Raw genomic sequence first — 19,255 nt, forward strand, 5'->3', positions numbered from 1 at the left:
TTAAGGTAACTGAAACAACTGCTGTAAAACAATGGAGCCCACAGCAGTTACCAGTTCGTGCATATATTCATTTAATTGAATAAATACATCCATTCAGCTACTGCTTTTCGCAACAGCCTTGCTGCCTGCAGTGGGAAAGGTTATTCCCATTAATTGATTATTGTTACTGCTCTAGTACACCCTACACACTTGTTTGTGTTTCCACTTAATTTTCCAGGGTATTACCACTAGCACTGTAAAAGGGGACGTGTGTAACCGAGCCAGCCCCGCTGACACGCAGCAAATGAGAACACCCATCTCTCCCCAAAGGGGCATAATTATAAAAGGCTGCAGGTTATCGATGGATCAGTGGGTTAATACCAGAATATCTTCATGAAGCCATGTAATTTAATCTGATCACAGTCCAGGGGGAAGACAAGCCAGTGAATCTGATGCAGAGACACCTTTCAGTAATGAACAGGCATCACAGCCCTGGCGCTGGCAGCAGCACTCCTCGGAGCTCAGCGCTAATAGTGTGCCTTTCTCAGCCCATGGGAGACTGTGACAGAAAGGAAAAGCTCTCCAAATCACCCGTAGGAGGATGCATTTACTGAACAAAAGCATTACAGAATTCCGTCTTCAGGCTAAAAATATTACACACCTATAAAACTGCCTATACCAGCAAGGAGAAAAGCGATTCTCGCTTCTGTGCCCACGTGGGGGTGGACAGACTCACCAGGCAGCTGATGGGTACGGAGTGGGCACAGAGTAAATACAACAGATAGGAGTCAGCTACAATCCACTACAAAAGACCTCATAAAACTGGCTTTAAAAGGAAAAAGGGTAAGGAATGCATGAGGCTGGCAGAGCCTTGGGTGGTGAGCTCAAAGAAGCATGTTCCAGCAAGAAGGGCTAATGTGAATAAAGTACCCATGTTGCTTCAGACCACAAATGAGCACAAAAGGAAGGAGAGTGGCCATGTGGGAGATGCTGTGAGGAGTGAAAGGATAAGCAGCCAGGATGGGCAGAGCTGTACAGACCTCTCAGGTGGGTCCTAAAGGCCTTCTAATTGATACACATCAACAGACTGCCTCAAAATGCTGATGATATGACCTGTATGCTATAAACACATAATCATTCCACTTCCTGTGGTTTAGAAATGTAGGTTCAGACATACATGTCAAGAAATTTGACAGCTTTGGAAAGGATAAGATTGATTAAAATACATTCATCCTCTGTGTAAAAGACTTTTCATCAGGTAGAGACAAAACCAGCAAACCTCGAACAAACAAAATGTTGACTCAAACTCTTAATTTCAGCAGCTTATGCTGATAACTTGCCATTAACTCGCCAGCATAGATACCAACTCTCAGATTTAATTCTTGTCAGTCGAGAAAATGTTTCTGCTTCTCCAAAGCACAATGGCTGCTATCATTTTGACTGATGTAAGCTACCATAAATGATTTTTCAAATGGACAAATTTATCCCTGGAGACAGCAAGATTCCAATTAGGGCATGTTTGTCTTCCTCTGCAACAAATCTTGAGCTGGTGCTTAAAGCAAGAGAGAAGGCACCAGAAGCGAGAGTGAGGTTTCTTTCTGTCATCACAAAACAAAAATGCTTCTACACATTTGATGCATATTAACCCCACACTAATACAAAGGTCAAAGCCAGCAGCTGCAGTGCAGAGTCCTGTCCCTGTTACAGGGTTAGTTAGGGCAGATGTGGTAAGAACACACCATTCTGTTGTGTTCTCCTCTTACACCAAGGGTGAGAGCTGGAACAACCATATGATGAAACCAAAATACACACAGAAAAGGCCAAATAGATAAGACAGAAGAAAGCAGCTAACCAGACACATCCTGCAGAGCTGAGTTACCCGTTTTTCCATTCCTCTGCCCTGCCATGAAACAGGCCAAGGGCAGCTCTATGCCCCAGAGGATGTTGTGCTCAGATACACACTCTCAGGAGTATAACTCAGGAGCACTCATCACTCCTCAGCACATACTTCCTGACCCAAGACTTGTCCCTTCTGGGGTTTCCTTTGAGCTATTCTTCACGTTACTGCAATTCAGCGAGGAGCCCCAAGTCCTGAACACATGGGGTATGTGCCCACAATGCCAAATACAGACACAGCTTCAACAAACGCAAAGAGAAACTCTGAAATGCATTCAAGATCAGCACAGCATTCTTCTGAATGAGCTTCACAATCTGGCAGGGTTCCTTTCAACATCAATATCAATTTCCTCCATCAACAGGAGACAGAATAATAGCAACTTCCTCTGTTTAATACAGCCCTTAATTGTCCCAGATCAAATACCGGCTCCCAGAGACTATTCATTCTGCTCTATAGGTAACTGTGTCCTAGGCAAAATGCAAGAACTTTTATCTAGCAAATGTTAAATGCAGCAGGAAGGCCAGAAGGTGTGGCTCAGGACTGCTAAAAACATTAACCAACCACATCACTGCACTGGCTCTAATGGAACTCACACAGCACTGCTGGGAGCAGCACGGGCACTCCAGTGACCAGAAAACACTTGCGAGCTCCTGCTTATCTGAGAGGCAGCAAATCCATACAACCACTGTCAGATCAGGCTTTTTTCCCCTCTTTGTATCAGCTCATGATGCCTCTGATCTCCCTCCTAATGACAAAGTCCTCACTTATTTCAAGAGAGCTCAGCAAGACTGAGCAGAAAAAGAGCTAAAAAAGGAAATGCCAAGTGAGTCATTAGTGGGTGGAGGAAAGAACCGTATAGTAAGTAGTCTTCAACTTTTACTCCTTTAAAATAAACAGTGCCACAAATGAAAGGAATCCTTTGACACTAGTGAAGATGGAGCAGTAACAAGCCCCACACAGTCTGTAGGAATGATGAATTCCTCCACTCAAAGGGGTTACTTATGCTAGACGCCAATAAGCACACAGGTAAAATTAATCTGCTTGTTTAACTTCTAGATGGGAGTTCCAATATTAAATACAAGATCAGACTCAGAGAGAAGCAAGCAAACCAGCACCAAACCAGAATATTTTCCCCAATTTCAAGCAGCTAAGAAAATTCCTTTATTTTTTCCATCTTTTGGCCGCTACTGCCAGCATTATGACCTTTGAGTCAAGCAGGTGCTCAGATGCTGAAAGGGAGGAGAGTTTTTTTCCCCATCATTAGGTTTCACTTGACCAGCAACCTGTTCAAGTGAAAGGTGTCCCTACCCACGGCAGGGGGTAGGAGTGGATGATCTCTGAGGTCCCTTCCAAGCCAAACTGTTCTATGACTCTGTGATTAACCAGAGCAGGCACGGTGCCATGAGCTTTCTAACCCTGCTACAGCACAACTATGTTCCCTTTGGAGCATACTTCAGTGTGGACTTTCACGCACTCATCTCTTTGATTCATTTTGCCCTGGGTTACCAAAACACAGCCCTCTTTCCTAGGCCTGGTTACTACAGCAACAGTATATTTTTGAGTTTGGTAGCAACACATTGCAGGCACCAAAAAAAAAAAAATCTGCCATTAGTTCAAGAAACATGAAGCTGCAAGTCAGCAGCCCATGCAGAGAAATATTCCTGTAGTATCTCACCCCTGCCTCTCTAATTAAGAAACTCTAAGAATCCCCACCTCCCTGGCAGAGCACAAGCCTGAGCAACCTCTGACTTCAAAGGATGCACAGCAGAGGTGCACTGCCCACAACCTCCTGCGTGCCTGTCACTGCAGAGAAACCACAGGAGAAATCTGATGGGCTTCATAGCCACAAGAATATTACACTCCACAGATGCTATTAGTTCCACTAATGATTAAAGCCAAAGCATCACTTTAAGCACCATATGGTATCACATCTGCATTCTTCTGCACACACATGAGTATTAACACACAAAAAAAAGGTTTGGGGGGGGTGTTCTCAGGGTTTGGACTTTTTTTTTAAAATAACCAGAGAAGCTGTCTTGTATGGTTATTTCATTGCAAAGTGACTGTATTAGATATTATATTATTACTCCACTTAACTTTCGTACAACTCAGAAGGAGGAAAAAAAAAACCCTCCTCAGTGCACACAGTTATTTCTATCTAATTCACTGCCTTGGGACACGAGGGTTTTTATTGCAGAGGTGAACAATGACTAGTCCTTAGCTGTCAGGTTGAGAGACTGCTTCTAACCCTCAGCTACAGTCCAGCCCAATGCAGCACACATGGAATCAACAAAAGCAATACACTAAGGACAGCACAAACTGGTCAATCTGATCATTTCTCAGCAGCAGCCAGCCAGACATTCTAGGAAGTTCAGCCAGACTATTATCACTATTATTAATTAGCTCCTATCCTGAGAGAACGATCTATGTCAGATTTGCCCCTAATTTCAACTAAGGGAACTTACCCAAAAAACATTTCATCTGGTCACACACAGCCCCCACTGAGTGAGTGTGCTATTATGAGAAAGCAAACTGATATAAATATAGCACAGTGACAGTATCCACTCTGCAGTTATTTCCTCTGCGAAACAGAGCAGAATGAAGTGGGTAAGCTGCTCAGCCAGCTTTCTTCTAAGGCCACTGAAAACTGCATTGATGACATCAACAAAAATAATCAGTTAAAGACAAATCTGAGCAAATAATTCTCAAACAACATTTAAACTGAGCAATCTGACCTCCTCTCAAGTATCCACCACCATAAAATGACATTTCCACTTGATTCTTCTCCATTTATATTCATTCATGGAATAGATTTTTTTCCTGGTAGCTTTTACTTTCAACTAGCCAAATTGATTGCAAGTTGACAGATGAATTAATCATCCAGTATCTAAAACCCTACTTGTGATGGATATGCTAGGACAGGGCAGAAATTAAACTTCATTGCTGGTTGAGTGTGCATACACAGGCACTCGTCTGTAATCCACAATTCAGATGTAGAAATCCAGGTTATGATTTCCATAGCTAAAGCCAGAAAGCAAACAATCCCAAAATGCTTGGGGTTTTTTGGTGTGGTTTTTTTCCTTTGTTTGCTTTTAAACTCCACATGTAGTAACAAATGTGGTTAGACAACATCCTTATCTCTGCAGAAAAAATAAAAAAGCAGCATATAGTAAGCAGAAATAATTTTCTGGAAGTATTTTCCCAGCTACAGTTGAACTGCCAACTTTAAACACGTTATTTTAGCATACAAGATGAATGTAGCTCAGGAAGAAGAATCACTCTTCCTAAGCCTCCTCTCATGCACCCTCCTCCAGCCTGTTCTCAAGACATGAAGCATTGCTTAAGAAATGCCCACGGAACAGACTGAAAGAAGTTGCTGCTTCTCTATATAGTTATTTATAATAGATAATCTTAGAATCACTCTTAATTCCAGCTCATCATTTATGGTGTTGGCACAGTTGCTCCAGTGAATTCAGTCTCATTATTCACCTTTGGGTTGTACATTATCTTGTATTTTATACATCATCCTTCTTTGTCCAGTGGATCCCTCACAAACACTTACAGAACCAAGTGAAGATGAATAATGACCCAAGGACAAAGCTAAATGCTGCAATACTATGATTTTATGGCCAGCTACAGAAAAGCAGGGACATGTTTTGAATACACAGTGAAGCAGCAATACATCCATGAATGCCACACTATGTAGTGACTTTCCACCAGGCTTCTGCACTATCCCAAGACATTAAACAACACTTGGAACATCAGCAGGACTGTTCAGCTTTGCTGTCAATGGCCACACTCAGCTTGGAAACTCGATAGAAATGTCTTTGGAAAAAAAACCCAAACAGGAATAGGACCACCCATTCAGCTGAAAGTCACCCAAGATGGGGATGATGGGACAAGTGCACACTTCTGGTTACCAGGATTATAATAACAAGTGCAGAAGGATCTCATGCACTCCACTGATTCATTCCATTGGAGCAGTTTACCTAGTGACAAGTCCTGCAGAAAGAGGAATGGGCCAAGCTGATAGATTTTTTCAAAGAAAACTTCACCAACAACATTCTCTTTAAACTTGCTACGAGGGGGAACTACTGCTGAAACCCATAAGCACTTTACCCCAGTAACTGAGATGTTTCACTGGGGAATCAAAGGCAAATTCCACAGCGCAACCATCAGAAAGAATTTTGCAACATGATCACCAGAACCATGAGTTCTACTTCAGGCTCACTGTATCTCAAAATATACCTCACCAGCTTCCACATCCCATTCTGTTACAGGGATCACATTATCCAGAGTCCTGCCACAGCATCCTGGGTCACAGCACCTACTCTGTAGCTGACATTTCCTTGCTAAGATGTGACAGTGGTAGTGACAACACGTGTGTCCTCTCAGTCCCCTTAGACTGCAGCGATCACTCACACACACGCTTTGGAACAGGAAGAGAACTAGGGTATCAGATGGGGGAAAAAAACCAAAATAAAAATATCAATCATCATCACACACACCACCTGAAAATTCTTCAGCTAAAACTGAGCCATAAGCCACCAATGTAAGAATTTAAACCAATCTGGGAAAACACAAAAGAAAGAATGAGCCTCTGCCCAGTCATCATGGCTGGTTGATACAACCTTTACCACTGCTCCAATATAAGCAAACATTACTGTGTTTCCCTGCTGCTTGATGTAGAGACCCATGCCAAGTTACTTCCACGAGCACAGCAGCACATGGAGAAGAGGCCTTGAGGCATCCTTTCCACTGGCATTAAACAGGGAACAAGAGCCAGATGCCAGCCCACAAGGGAAGTCTTCTGGGAGAAGAAGTTCAGAGAGCCTTACCTATGTACAGGGAGGAATCTTTCCGCCTCACATGGTCATCGATGTAGGAAACTCCCAGGGGCTGGACAGGGGTAGCACCAATGCCCAGGAGGACCTGTGCCCCGATGAGCAGCAAGTACATCATGTTGGTAGCAGTCCTATTCCTGCAGATAAGGTCCGGGTCTGGTCTCTCGTTGCTGGTGGACCCGTTGACAGCACACACATCCCTCCCTTCAGCTCCCCAGCGTATTTCTCCCGATTCGTATTCGTACTGGTGGGTCAGAAATTCAGGCAACGCAGAAAGGAGGGCACCCAAGGCCATGACTATCCCTCCACATCCTATCAAGCGTGGCCGGTGTCCTCGGGCTCCGAAGTAGCTCACGAAGAGGATGAGGGCCAGGTTGCCAATCTCGAAGCTGCTGGCAATGACACCCACGTCAGCACTCTGGAGGTTGAATCGCCGCTCCAAGGTGGTTAAAACACTCACCTACAACAGAGAAATACAGAGAAAATTACATTCCGTGCCTTCCCTTCTGCCCACATGTGCTGCTGAAGTGTAAATTTCCTTGACTTTTCCTTGGAGCTGAAACCATACCCATCAAGGACATCCAAATCACAGTACAGCAGCTGACCTCCAAGCATGACCTGACTGTTCAAATACAGCCACCCCAGAAGGTCCTAATACCAAGTGACATTTCACAGCCTGCCACCTGTCCGAGCACATGTCACTTCCGAATTCCTGTGCCCATCAGTGTGCATTTTGGATGCCTGCAGACACCCATGATTCCATGATTTGTCAGTCTCCCTTTCTATTTGAAGGCACAACCTTCACGCTGCACTGTCCCAGAGAACCAAGGCACAAACCACACTGAGCTTTGCATCCCGCCAGGCACACAACCTTTCCCTTGGAATGGACTGCAGTTAGGGAGCAGCAGAAAACCCTGCAGATTAGATTCTTTGCTTGCAGACCAGCACAAGGCCATCGAGCCACTCGGAGAGACAGTGATGCACAAACAGGCAGTTTAGCTGGCATTGAATGCTTTTACTCAAGTATATAAATTAAATGCTGATCAAAGGGTTTCAACTGTTTGTGGATTAGTTAATGACTGGGATTGTCACAGAGTATTTCTGAGAAGACAGGCCAATTAAGGTTTACATAGAAGATTTAAATCCACCATGAAGAAGGGATGATTTAACAAATTGTGGGTATTTAACACTAAGAAGAGAGAAACACATGAATAGTCTTCAAATATTTAACACTCCTGCAAAAAGGAATGACCTGTTCTTTGAATTCAAAATGGATGGGACAAGAAGTGACAAGTTTAAACTGCAGCAGAGATGATTCAGTTTAGATACAAGGTGGGGAGAAACCAGATTTTACTGATAGGGAGTGTGAGGCACTGAAACATGCTGCTTGGAAAGGCTGCAGAGATCTTCAACAGAGCACAGACCAGCATCTGTCAGGGAAGACACAGGTATGACTGATCTTGCCATGGGGCAGGAAAATGAACAAGATCATCTCTTGAGAGCTCTTCCAATCTTTATTACATGGTGCAGTGAAACACAATGTGGATTTTCTGCAACAGTCACAGCACTGATCAGAGCATGGAGGATGAACCATTAAGTCCCTCAGTTGCTGTCAGCCACACCCAAGGGAGAAAATAGGGTATTCTCACGTCTGTGGCAGTGTACCTTTTCTACAGTAAAAAAGCAACAAAAGAAATCTTGAACGTGTCACAGAAATGCCAAAAACTTTTACCTTGAATAAAATACTATCTACTTTTTCAGACTGCAAAATATGAAGGTATTTAAGGTTGTCCTAAAAGAGGCAGGTTTCTCTATTCAAAAAAAAAAAAAAAAAGTGATAAAGACCTTCGAGCAGAAGGTAGCCCCTGGATAGAATAAAAATAGCCTCCCACTGGAGGCACTGAAAATCTTTGCTGATAAACCTCACGAAGCAGGAGCCAGCCTGACCGACTTTAAAGTATTCTGACAGCAGTTCTTCTCCGGGGGCAGTTTGCCTCTGCTAGGGCACACCAGGGCACAGTTGGACAAAGACAGCTCCATCAGCAACAACATGGAAAATGGAAACAACAAAATGGAAATGGAAACACTTCTGCTGCTTTCCATAAGCAAAAGCTCCCAAACCTGACCGTGATAAGTGTCCAAGTCAGATCTCCAGCCTTCTTCTCATACAGGCATTTTATACCAACACCAATGTAATCCTCCCCAGCTAAAGAGCAAAGAGCTGAGGAAGGCAAGGAGAAAGAAACCTAAAAATCAAATCCTATGAATAAAGGCAGTGCAAGAGCAGTAGTTCTTCCCATGCCAGAGCCAGGTGTGCGTGTCAGAGGGAGAGGAGATCACCACTTTGCCTGCAACACCAGGTGCAGGTCCCTGTTGGGATGAAATAGCTCTGTGACTCACGAGGGACAGCGGTGTCCTCTGTGTGAGGGCACAGCACAGCCTGTCCCTGCTCCAGCAGCCTGTGCTGGAGCTCACATTCTGCAGGGACACTCTGGGAGCTGAGCAGGTGAGCAGACACATTCTTTTTCATGTTTTCAATGCTAGAAAACATTATGCTGGTGTTCTCAGAGCAAGGCACGCCAAGGAGGGGGGATACAGACAACATCCCACAGCCACAGGCAGATCCATCAGGCACCCATGGGAGAGAGAACCAGGGAATGGCTTGGATTGGAAAGGACCTTAAAGATCATCTGCAGCTCCAAACCTTTCATCATGGATAAGGATTTATCATCCATGGTTTTGTTGCAAGGTGTGGTCTAATGGGGCTGGCGCTGGGGTCCCATGAACAACAATTTTGACAGACTGAGCCATCTCTCCAAGATCAATATACAGCTCTGAGCATGCAAAATTATGTCTGTGGTGCTCATTTCTGAGCTGTACCTAGATGGGAAACTCATGATTACTCATTACAGCTGTGTAAACTGAGGTAGAGAGCCAACTATTAATGAGACAAGTACAGTCAACAAAATTAATTTCTGATGGAATAATTTAGGCTGGAAGATTGAAAGCCAACAGAAGTGATTTCCCAAGGCCAACTGGTATTAACTAGCTTTGGAAGTCTCCCACATTTTGACCTGGCTGCCAAATTTTAGGCTTCTACCATACACACATACAAGTATCTACAAAGCAGGATGGTGTTTAGAAACGTGTGGGTGCCAGATCTCAAAAGGGTCAGATTTTGGACAGCTGGGTTTGAGATACAAAAACCCACACCATTTCCAGGTGCAATTCACAGTGACAGAGACAGTAAATTGGTGACAAACTAGGGAACTAAAACCAGAGTCCCAATTCTCATTCCACTCTTATTCCAGTGGGACTTCAGCCATTCTTTTCCTTTTTACAAAAGCTAACCCTCTCACAGTAGGGAAAAAGAATCTCAACATCCCCTAACGCTTTCTTGCTTTACTTTGAGGAAAAGACTGAAACAAAAGCAGGAGGAGGACAACAACTCAGGGCAAATTCCAACTCTCTTGATAAAAGCTGGCAGTTCTCCTTATTCCTCTGGCCAGACCACACTGTATTTCCCAGTTTTCTCCTTCTGGCTGTAGCACTGCTACCCAATGCTACCAGCTCTGTCTTTGCTAAGTGGGCTATGAGGAGTAGAGGGTATGGTGAAAGAACAAATCCATCATTCCAGCCTTGAGCATCCAGAAGAAAATAGCATTCAAGTACAAAATGCTGAGACCAGCATCAGCAGAGTAGCCTCCAAAACTGACAGTCATATTGAAGGGAAAAAAAAAAATCCCAAAATAAAAATAGGGCTGCTAACTGAACTGTCAACATGCAGATTCTTAGCTAGAGAACAACAGGAACACAACTGCATTTTATCCAGGGTGGCTGCAGCCCAGCCAGCACAGCCCAAACTCTTACTATGACATTGGCTGTGACCTTACAAAGACCAACTACAAAATCAGCATTAGCATAGCAGAGATCTTACCTGCATTTATACAAAACAAAGCCCTGCCCATGGCTAAAATCATTCCCTTACCCTCCATGCTCCACTTTTATGGGACTTCCTGCATATAAGGTTTAACCTGACTAAACCTGCATTTTCTATGTGGGATATTCCCAGTGACCTTGTAACTCTGGGATAAAAACACCGTATTGCCCATATTTCCTTTCACAATCCTGTTCCCCAGCAGACCAGTCATCACCACTCCCAGACACTGTTTGTCCAGAGTTACATAAAATGTTGTAAAAGACACCACAGGTCCCTGTAAAATACTGTTGTCATGTGAAAAGGCTGTGAGGATTATAAAAGTCCCTGTGTGCTGATGCCAGGTTGATCACTCTAGAGCACAGCCCATGTGGATCCGGTTTAAGAGCAGGGACATAGGTCATGGGATGGTGCAGCAGCACAGCAGCTTCAGATGGACAGCCTCTAGCTAAAACACAGCAGGGAAACACCAGGAGCCCACAGCTGTGAAGCTGCTACTTCCTGACCCCTGTCAACTTACACAGCTGTTTAGTCAGGGATGGAGGGAGTCGACTAAGAGCGTATTTAGTTTAAAAAAGCTTCTAACTCAAGATCAAAACGGTTACCAGGAAGCAAAGACAGCAGCCAGTAACACTCATGCAGACAAGATAGAGCAGATCATGCAGCCTGACCCCAAGAAGTCACTGGTGTGAAATCACCCACAGGAGCAGACAGGTGCAGAGCAGGCACAAGGACAGAGGCAGGGCCAGCACTGTAACCATGGCACATTGCCAGCACCCAGGAAAACGGGAATGGCACTGAAACGACAGCTTCCTATGGCAACGTTCCTGCCTGCCACCCTTATGTGCACACATCTGTCCCTCAGCAGGTCACTGGGGCTCTGACCAGCCAGCACTTCAACTGCAGCACTGTACTCAGCCTTCTGAGTGCTCTGCTGCCTTCTTCCATGACTCCCAGTTCACATACTCCAGACATCTCCCACTCAGTTTTCAACAGCAGCGCCACTAAGATGTATGTAGCTCTTGGACAGATCAGCTGTGTGGCTGCTGTTTCACCACAAATTCATGCTCCTCCAGACTGGGTCTATACCAGATCAGTCAACTGGACCACTGAAAACTACACCAGTTTGGGCAGCTGCACTTCTTGCTCACGGAGAAAGCAGGCTGGGCATCTAGAAAAGATCATGTAACCCAGCCTTCTGGCTTTCTGTGAACACACTGCAACATACAACAACTAGAAGTGATTAAAACTTGTAGCATGTTTGCACTGTCTCCTCTTACTGAGCCATGGCAGGCTGCACACACACATTTGGATCAGATGACTGACATCAAACAGGCCTGGGCTAAAGGGGCCTCCTAAGACCACCCCAAAACACTCTTCAATGATTAAAAAAGGAAAATGTCTCAAATGACGCACACAGTGATAAATGACCCATATCAAAGAAAAAGAAATCAATCACCACCTTAAAATTTTCCAGCCAAAGCAATTTGTATTGCAAGTTTTGTAACTAAATCCACGGAAGCTTATGCCATGCCATTCTGCACTTATTTCAATAATACATGCTCACATTCATCATTCCTGTCTGTCCCAAATCTACAGACTTCAGCCTTTCTGAACCAAGGTAAATTTGTTTTCTCTATAGGCTGTTTATTTTATATTAGTGCTCAGCAAAAATACAATCCACAGACCTGCTTTACCCTATTGCCCCAGTTTATCACTAAGAAATGAACTGAAGGCTGGGAGCACTGTTACGGAGTCAGAGACACAGTACATTGAAAATGAATATCATATTGTTCGTATCTCCAATGATCAAGTCATATTCACCCACAGAGTCTACAGTTAAGTTCATTGTACTAATAATACTGGGTTATATATAGAAAACACATTGACTTTATGCCTGAAGGGCCTTTTCAAAAGACTTCTTTTTAATGTAAAATACATTTTCTCAGTTATGTGGTAAGAGATTGGACTTGAAGAGACATGTCTGCAGTGCTACAGGGTGTAAAATAATTGCCTGGCAACTAAGTTCCCAAAGGAAAACAAACACAAACCATCTCCCACAGTCTCCATTACGGAGCTGGGAAACGCAAGATTCCTTGAAAAGCCAAAGGGACCATGCCAGAAGTGCTACACCTTCCAGGTGTGTCCACCCACTTCTTCAGGTGTCACCCTGTCATCTCTTCCAGAAGCTGTGCAGGATGGGGAAAATGTGATCCCATCACTGGGAGACTTCACAGATCTTCTGTAAAGCTGGTCCCCAGGGGCTCGGTCACCCTCCTTCCCACAGCCACCAGGCTCAGCTTCAAACCCAAGGGAACAATACTGATCTTCTGCTCTGACATCCTCCTGCTCCACAGTTCCAGCCTTGAGATGGATCACTTGCGGTTGAGCCAAACTTCTACAAGTTTTACAAACTTTACAAGGCAGCCACCTCCTTGGCATTTTTCCTGCTCCTTCCCCATCAGATGGCTGGGAAGAGGGCAACAACCTTAATGCCCTTTGTCCAAACCCAGGCAACAGCTGTTCTTTCTGCTCCTCACCCCACTGAATTAATGAGGGCATCAGGACCTCCTGTCTCAGGCTGCTGATCACTTGTTTGGACACCTTTCCTGGTCCAGTCAGTAGAAACTTAAAATACATTTTCACTGCAGATGCCAACACCTGTGCTGGCTTTGGGCACATGAACATAAGGGAAAGCAAAAAAAAGGTGGTGATATGAACACACCCAAGCTGGCTCTGCTCAAGGTCTGGAAATCATCCCTGCATAGAAATTTGCATTCACATGACAGGGATAATGGATGTCACAGCTGAACCCCTGCTGAAAGTAGGGTGTTATTAGCTTGGCTCTTGCTGCATGTGCCTGTGCTGTTTCTAGGCCAGCACTCGAAAAATCTGCAAGTTACTGTACTGGTGCCATGAGGAGTTTGCAGCTTGGATCTGTGCCTCACTGGTGTGAAAAATTCATTTCTTATTCTAGTGACCAGCTCTGAGGTTACTGACACAATCCAAATTAAGCACATGCTCAAGGTCAGGATTTTCAGGTCCTGAGAAGAGAGGGTACTGCACCATGCAGCAAGAGAAACAGCACATCACACTTCTAGCTGAGGCAAGGCACACATTTTTGGCAACCTTCTTCTCTCTGGCTTCGAGCAGAAAACTTTCCTGCCATCTCTTGTAGCCCACTGTGCATCTCCTCGCCACATTTCAGCAGCCACAGCATCCTGTGCCACTGGCCCTTGGCCAACACACAAGGCACAAAACAAGTGTACCTGGGCACCTTTCGCAGGGTTTCACAGCTGTGCCACAAACACAGTGATGCTCCAGGCTGTTGCACACTGCAAACAGAGCAAAGAGTACTCAGCACCCCTGGAACATATCCTGTTTGGTCAGAAGTAGATACATCAGTGCAAAGCCACAGTTTGTTTCAAAATAGCTTAAACCAGAAAAAAAGCCACCTGCTTCTGAAAGGTAAATGTGCATTTTCCACTGCTCTGGTGAAACTGGGATCCACCCTGACCAAATACACTGCATAAAAACCCAACCTCTAAGCCAGGCACTCACTGCACAAACAGCCATGCAGGCAGGGCTGTCAATACCTTCCTCATCTTCTTCCTACAGATCCTGCATGGGACACAATGGGCTGACCCCCTTTCCCAGCTCTCCCGAGGAAGGGAAGGCGCAGTGCCCCATTTACAGCAGTGTGAACAAAAAGATCTCTGGGGTGTTATTTGCAGCTACCCCCTCACGTTCATCATGGAAAGTCAGCCTGAGTCACCAACAGCTCAGAGCAGACCCAGGTACAGAGCCAGGCCACACAGAACTGCCTCAGCAGAACTCGAAAGGCTTTTTCTGCTGCTCTGAAAGAGACGCACACCACAGCCAAAATCTAGTTTCTTAACCTTTTAAAGTTCCAGCCTACAGTGATACTATAATCACAACCACAGACTTGTGTCCACACAAGCTTTCTGCCTGCAAGTCTGCTGTTCAATACTGACCTCACTGTGTGGAAGCAGGTGGTATTTTAGTCCCTGACAAGGTATCTACATAAAAACACCCAGTGCCAGAATCCATTTTTAGCACAAACTTTCCTTGAGTAGCACACTTACAACAAAGCCAGTAGATACTTGAATCCTTACTTATTTTTAAATGTTATGTCATTTTCCCTGGCAGCCAAATAACACATCATAAACATGCAAAGAAGCACAAACCTCAACCCTGTAGCTGCATTTCTGCATGCTTTAAAAACTGTAGCACAGAACAGCGCTGCCGGCACATTTCAGACCTGGAGGATGAAGAATTCCATGTGGAATAAGTGCGCAGCAGGGGCTGGTGAGCAGGGGCAGACAATCTCTCTGTCAAAGTAAACAGCCAAGGGAAAGCTGCTGGAACATCTCTGACACATTATGGATCTCTTTTCTTTTCTCCTGTGGCCAGCAAGTAGGTGTACAAAGCCAGATGAAAAGGAATTCAAAGTGTATAATTTAAATGTAGGCCCCTATAGCACTCCCAGCCACATACAAAACTGGCAGCAAGATTCATACATGGGGCTGGAACTCTGCAAAATGGGCACCATCATGCTGGGTTCCAGCTGAGAGGAGGAGATGAAATTCATGTCCCTGGAAGACTCTTAACAGGAAAAATCCCCCTTCCTATATACTACCACATGGGCTGTGTACTACCACTGGAGAGGCACAATCCCAAGCTGTCACACTGCAACACCCTCCCTTCTCCACCTCCACAGCTGAATGCAGGTTTGCTTGTTCATCTAATAAAACACTTCCTAACACAACACTTCCACGCCTGCAGAGAAGGCTTTCTACTATAAACAGGGCACTTACCATGCAGAAACCATAATGCAAGCCTGATGAGGAAACCTGTCACGTGAAGGGCTTCACGTTATCTTAATTTATGATCAAGAGCTGAACTTGGGGCTAAGGGCTGCACCTGAGCTGTGCCACAGTGCAGATGAAGCAGCAAGGCCTGTGGAGCTGGTTGCTGAAGCATTCCCAGCTGCCAGGCATGAACCAGGGCAGAAGTGACACAGGCAGGACACTCAGAGGCAGCATTAATAAAAGCTTTGAAGGAAGCCGAGTTCAGTTTTCACGGCTGGAGGACAATGGTGATTATATAAAGGCTGTATGCTGGGAGAGGAGCTTTCCTGACAAGCCCTACTACTTTTCTCCTCTTCTGTTATCTCTTTTGCTCTACTCCCCATCCAGCAGAAAGGATGCCTGGCTGCAGCAAACGGGAATTCAGCTTAGGGAGAAGTTTGAGGCTTTTCTCATCAACCATCAAATGCTTTAATTTAGTACGCCTTGGGACGTAGGAAGCCATTTAAAAGGGAAACAACAAAATGGCCACATTGTTCTGCCATTCCACAGCATTTTGTAACAACTCATAAAAGAAATACTGAATCACTGTAAACTTCTGCACGTGGAATTGGGGTCTCTCTAGCACCCAACCAGCAACACCCCAAGCTTGCCCCAGAGCCACATGTGCTGCATGCTTATCCCCACCTCACACCCTGCAGCCCACACGAGCACTGTCCGTGTCATCCTGCTGCCTTGCTAACTAACACCCTCCTACAAAGCTGTTCACAAACAACTCATTTCTCCTTTCACGTTGCCTCTGTGCAGTGCCAAGGGTACAAACAGGAACCTTGTGCTGGCTGTTGCCAAACTTCGCACTAAAGGGAGAGGCAGGCTGGGAGGTGAGCAAGGAGAGCCATGGTATAAACAGGCAAGTCATGGTTTGAAGGTGATGTTAAATCTATTTACTGTAGAATCACCAGACCCTGAAAAACTTTAATGAGCACATGCAAGGAAAACACAAGTTCCCACCTCTTCTATTTACCTATCAGAGTCTGACACAAGCAAAAGCACAATAGGAGAGGGGTTCCCACAAAGGATCACTGCCCCTAGGGACATACCAAATTCTGGGAGGAAATCCATTATTTAGGCACTAGAGAGTGGGAATTCAACATTCAGCATTCAACACAAAGCTAGAGACATCCACTAACTAATGGTTACTGCAGCCAACATGAGCGCTCTCTCTTCTCTCCTTGAACTTTCCCAGTCTGGGTTCTCTCAACCTCCACAGCCACTTTAAATCCCACGTTTTCATCTTCTTCCAGTTCTTCACTCATCCTTTGCAGACAGCTTCTACATGAAGTTAATTCTCTTTATACTCAGCTTCTCCCTGGTTCCTGCCTCCCCAAGGTACTAATTACAATACAATTTATTAGCCAGGCACATAACATTTAGACTCTAATTTTGCCCTGCTTTAAAGGAAGCTAGACACCACTGAGTCAGTAACAGGGAAGGATATTTTTCAAAAGCGCTTTAGTGGCTCTGGAACAAGAATCCCATTTTCAAAGAGACACTTGGAGTAAGTCACTTCTGTCAATGACAGTATGGCTCAGAAAACATCCTTGAAAATAACACCCTCAGGCTCTTTTAAAATCCATCACTTACCAAAGAGTGTGTAAAGCACTCTTTTCTAGTCAAGCCTCAAACTGCAAAAGGCTAAATGTTTCAGTCCTGACATTTCAGGCAGGTGTGAAGGAAACAGGAAAGGAAACCATTCAGCAGCAAGGCAGCATCATCACAGGTAGGACAGCACAAAGTTACCACCCCATTTATTAATTTAGTTATGATAACTGCTAGAGACCTGGTTCAGGGCCCAAGCCTGGGGCCTCTTTCATCCCAGTTATCATCAGTGGAGCAGCTCAGAGCCCTAGACCACCAGATGACCATGGAACTTGATGATAGCACAGACAGCACATTTGCTGACTGAAAAAGCCCAAAGAAGGCTTGGAGATGTCCATGAGAAAGACAGGAAATAAGCCCAAGCATGCCTGATCTGCACCTTCACCACAAAATACGAATAGTAGCTGTTCCTCAGCCAGCAAGCATTACCCCATGGGCTAAGCCGTCCTCTCCCAAGTCTGCCACATGTCACATTGGCCAAATGTGAAGAAATCCAGATTTCTCTGGGCACAAATATTGGTGTAGACTGATGGAGTCAGTCTGGACATGACAGGTGAGGACAGCCAGCTGCAAAGTAAGAGCTTAGCTTGAAAACATTACCCACATGTGGCAGGAACGTTCCTCTGTTCCTGCCAAGATGCCACCATCAACAGAATCTACCTCACCAGTAGTGGTTCAGAGGAATCAAGTTGCTGCTCCTCCATAATTTAATCTCTGAGCTTGAACAGTGGGGGCGAGGAGGAAGTCGGGGAAATACACAGTGACAGGACTCCTGGAAACACTCCATGAACCTAATATTTTGTGACACTGTCTGGATACCCAGAGTTCTGAACACAATTAGGATGCTGAGAATCAAATTGGAAGTGTCTGAATCTATGAACTATATGGGGCAAAAAAAGAAGAAATCAAATGTTATTTAAGTTTCTTTTGCACTTCCAGTGTAGTGAAGTTCTGAGCACCTCTTAAAGATCCCATTCCTTGAGGCCTCAGAGTGATCCCTTACAGAAATCCATAAAGACTTGATCAACAGTAATTTGAGTTCAAGTATGAAGTAACCAGACACACTCCATTCATGTCAGAAGACCTGGTTAGCTGAACCAGAAGACCACACTTTGCCACAAGCTATTTTCAGAACATTTTTGTCCATTTTGACCAACCACTCTCCCCAGCTGTAAAGCCAACTCAGAGCAAGTCAGTTTGAACATGGAGATACAGAAGTATTGCGCTGGAAACACTGTAGGAGAGCCTGGGGAAAAAAAACTTCCATGCATGAGACCACACAACCTTATACCAAATCCCAGAAAGAACTCTGCATCCAGGTTTATTTCCCAGTTGTTACCCTGCTAACCAACTGCTCACTGCATAGCTGCCCACAGATACCTAAGATGCAGTCTATTAATGTGGGAGTATCTGGAAAACTTAGATAACGACAAGGGACCCTGGGCACTGTTCAGGGATAGACTTCAAAAGTTTGCAATGTGAAAACACACAGAACTGATTCTAGAGGCTGCATCCAGTATTTCCCAAGAGTCATTATATACAGCTCCAGTAATTCATTAGGGATCTATTTAAATAAGAAGGCAAAATAAAAATTCTGGCAAAAGGCTTGTCCAGCACTGAATTAAGCTGAATAATTCAAATGAATGGATGCCATCTTAAATAAGGGAGGCTACACCATAAGGCCCAAATGCTTCCAAAAGAAAAAGCAAGAAAAAAATTTAAACTTCTGCCTTCTTGCTAAGTGCAAGAACTGAGATTAAGTGCAGCACAGGAGCCTTGATGCATCCTAAGCCATGGAAAACACTGAACTTCTGTACATGGTCAGCATCTGAGAAACCTTGTGCCAAATGACACAGCAAACCCACAAAACTGTGCCTCTAGCACATGGCTTGCTAGTGTGGCTTTACTTCAGTAGCTATCAAATAACTCCCAGGCTGATTTTGGAATCCATTCATTCACACAGTGATTTGTCAATGCAGAAGAGGCCTCAATTAGGCAAATTAACTCACGGAAGTGAATGGTTTATCTAGCTCCATGGAATACCTGAAAACTTTCAGCATTTGCTCTCAAGCTCTTTGAAGCTGGTAGTCTTTCAATCCCAAAGACTGTG

The 19,255-nt window shown here is 44.7% G+C and overlaps 1 protein-coding gene across 1 annotated transcript in view; it reads right to left on the bottom strand.

Annotated features, from left to right (window-relative positions):
• Nucleotides 1–19,255, bottom strand: part of SLCO3A1 (solute carrier organic anion transporter family member 3A1) — a 129,276-nt gene that overhangs the window by 98,986 nt on the left and 11,035 nt on the right. Inside the window, exon 2 of the mRNA XM_005521594.3 lies at nucleotides 6,715–7,180. Within this exon, the coding sequence (XP_005521651.2) occupies nucleotides 6,715–7,180 (466 nt within the window). The remainder of the gene's footprint in view (nucleotides 1–6,714; nucleotides 7,181–19,255) is intronic.

The sequence above is a fragment of the Pseudopodoces humilis genome, chromosome 16 (assembly GCF_049639895.1).
Source record: "Pseudopodoces humilis isolate 2021_Gansu_Grassland_sample_001 chromosome 16, ASM4963989v1, whole genome shotgun sequence".
NCBI classification, from domain to species: Eukaryota; Metazoa; Chordata; class Aves; order Passeriformes; family Paridae; genus Pseudopodoces; species Pseudopodoces humilis.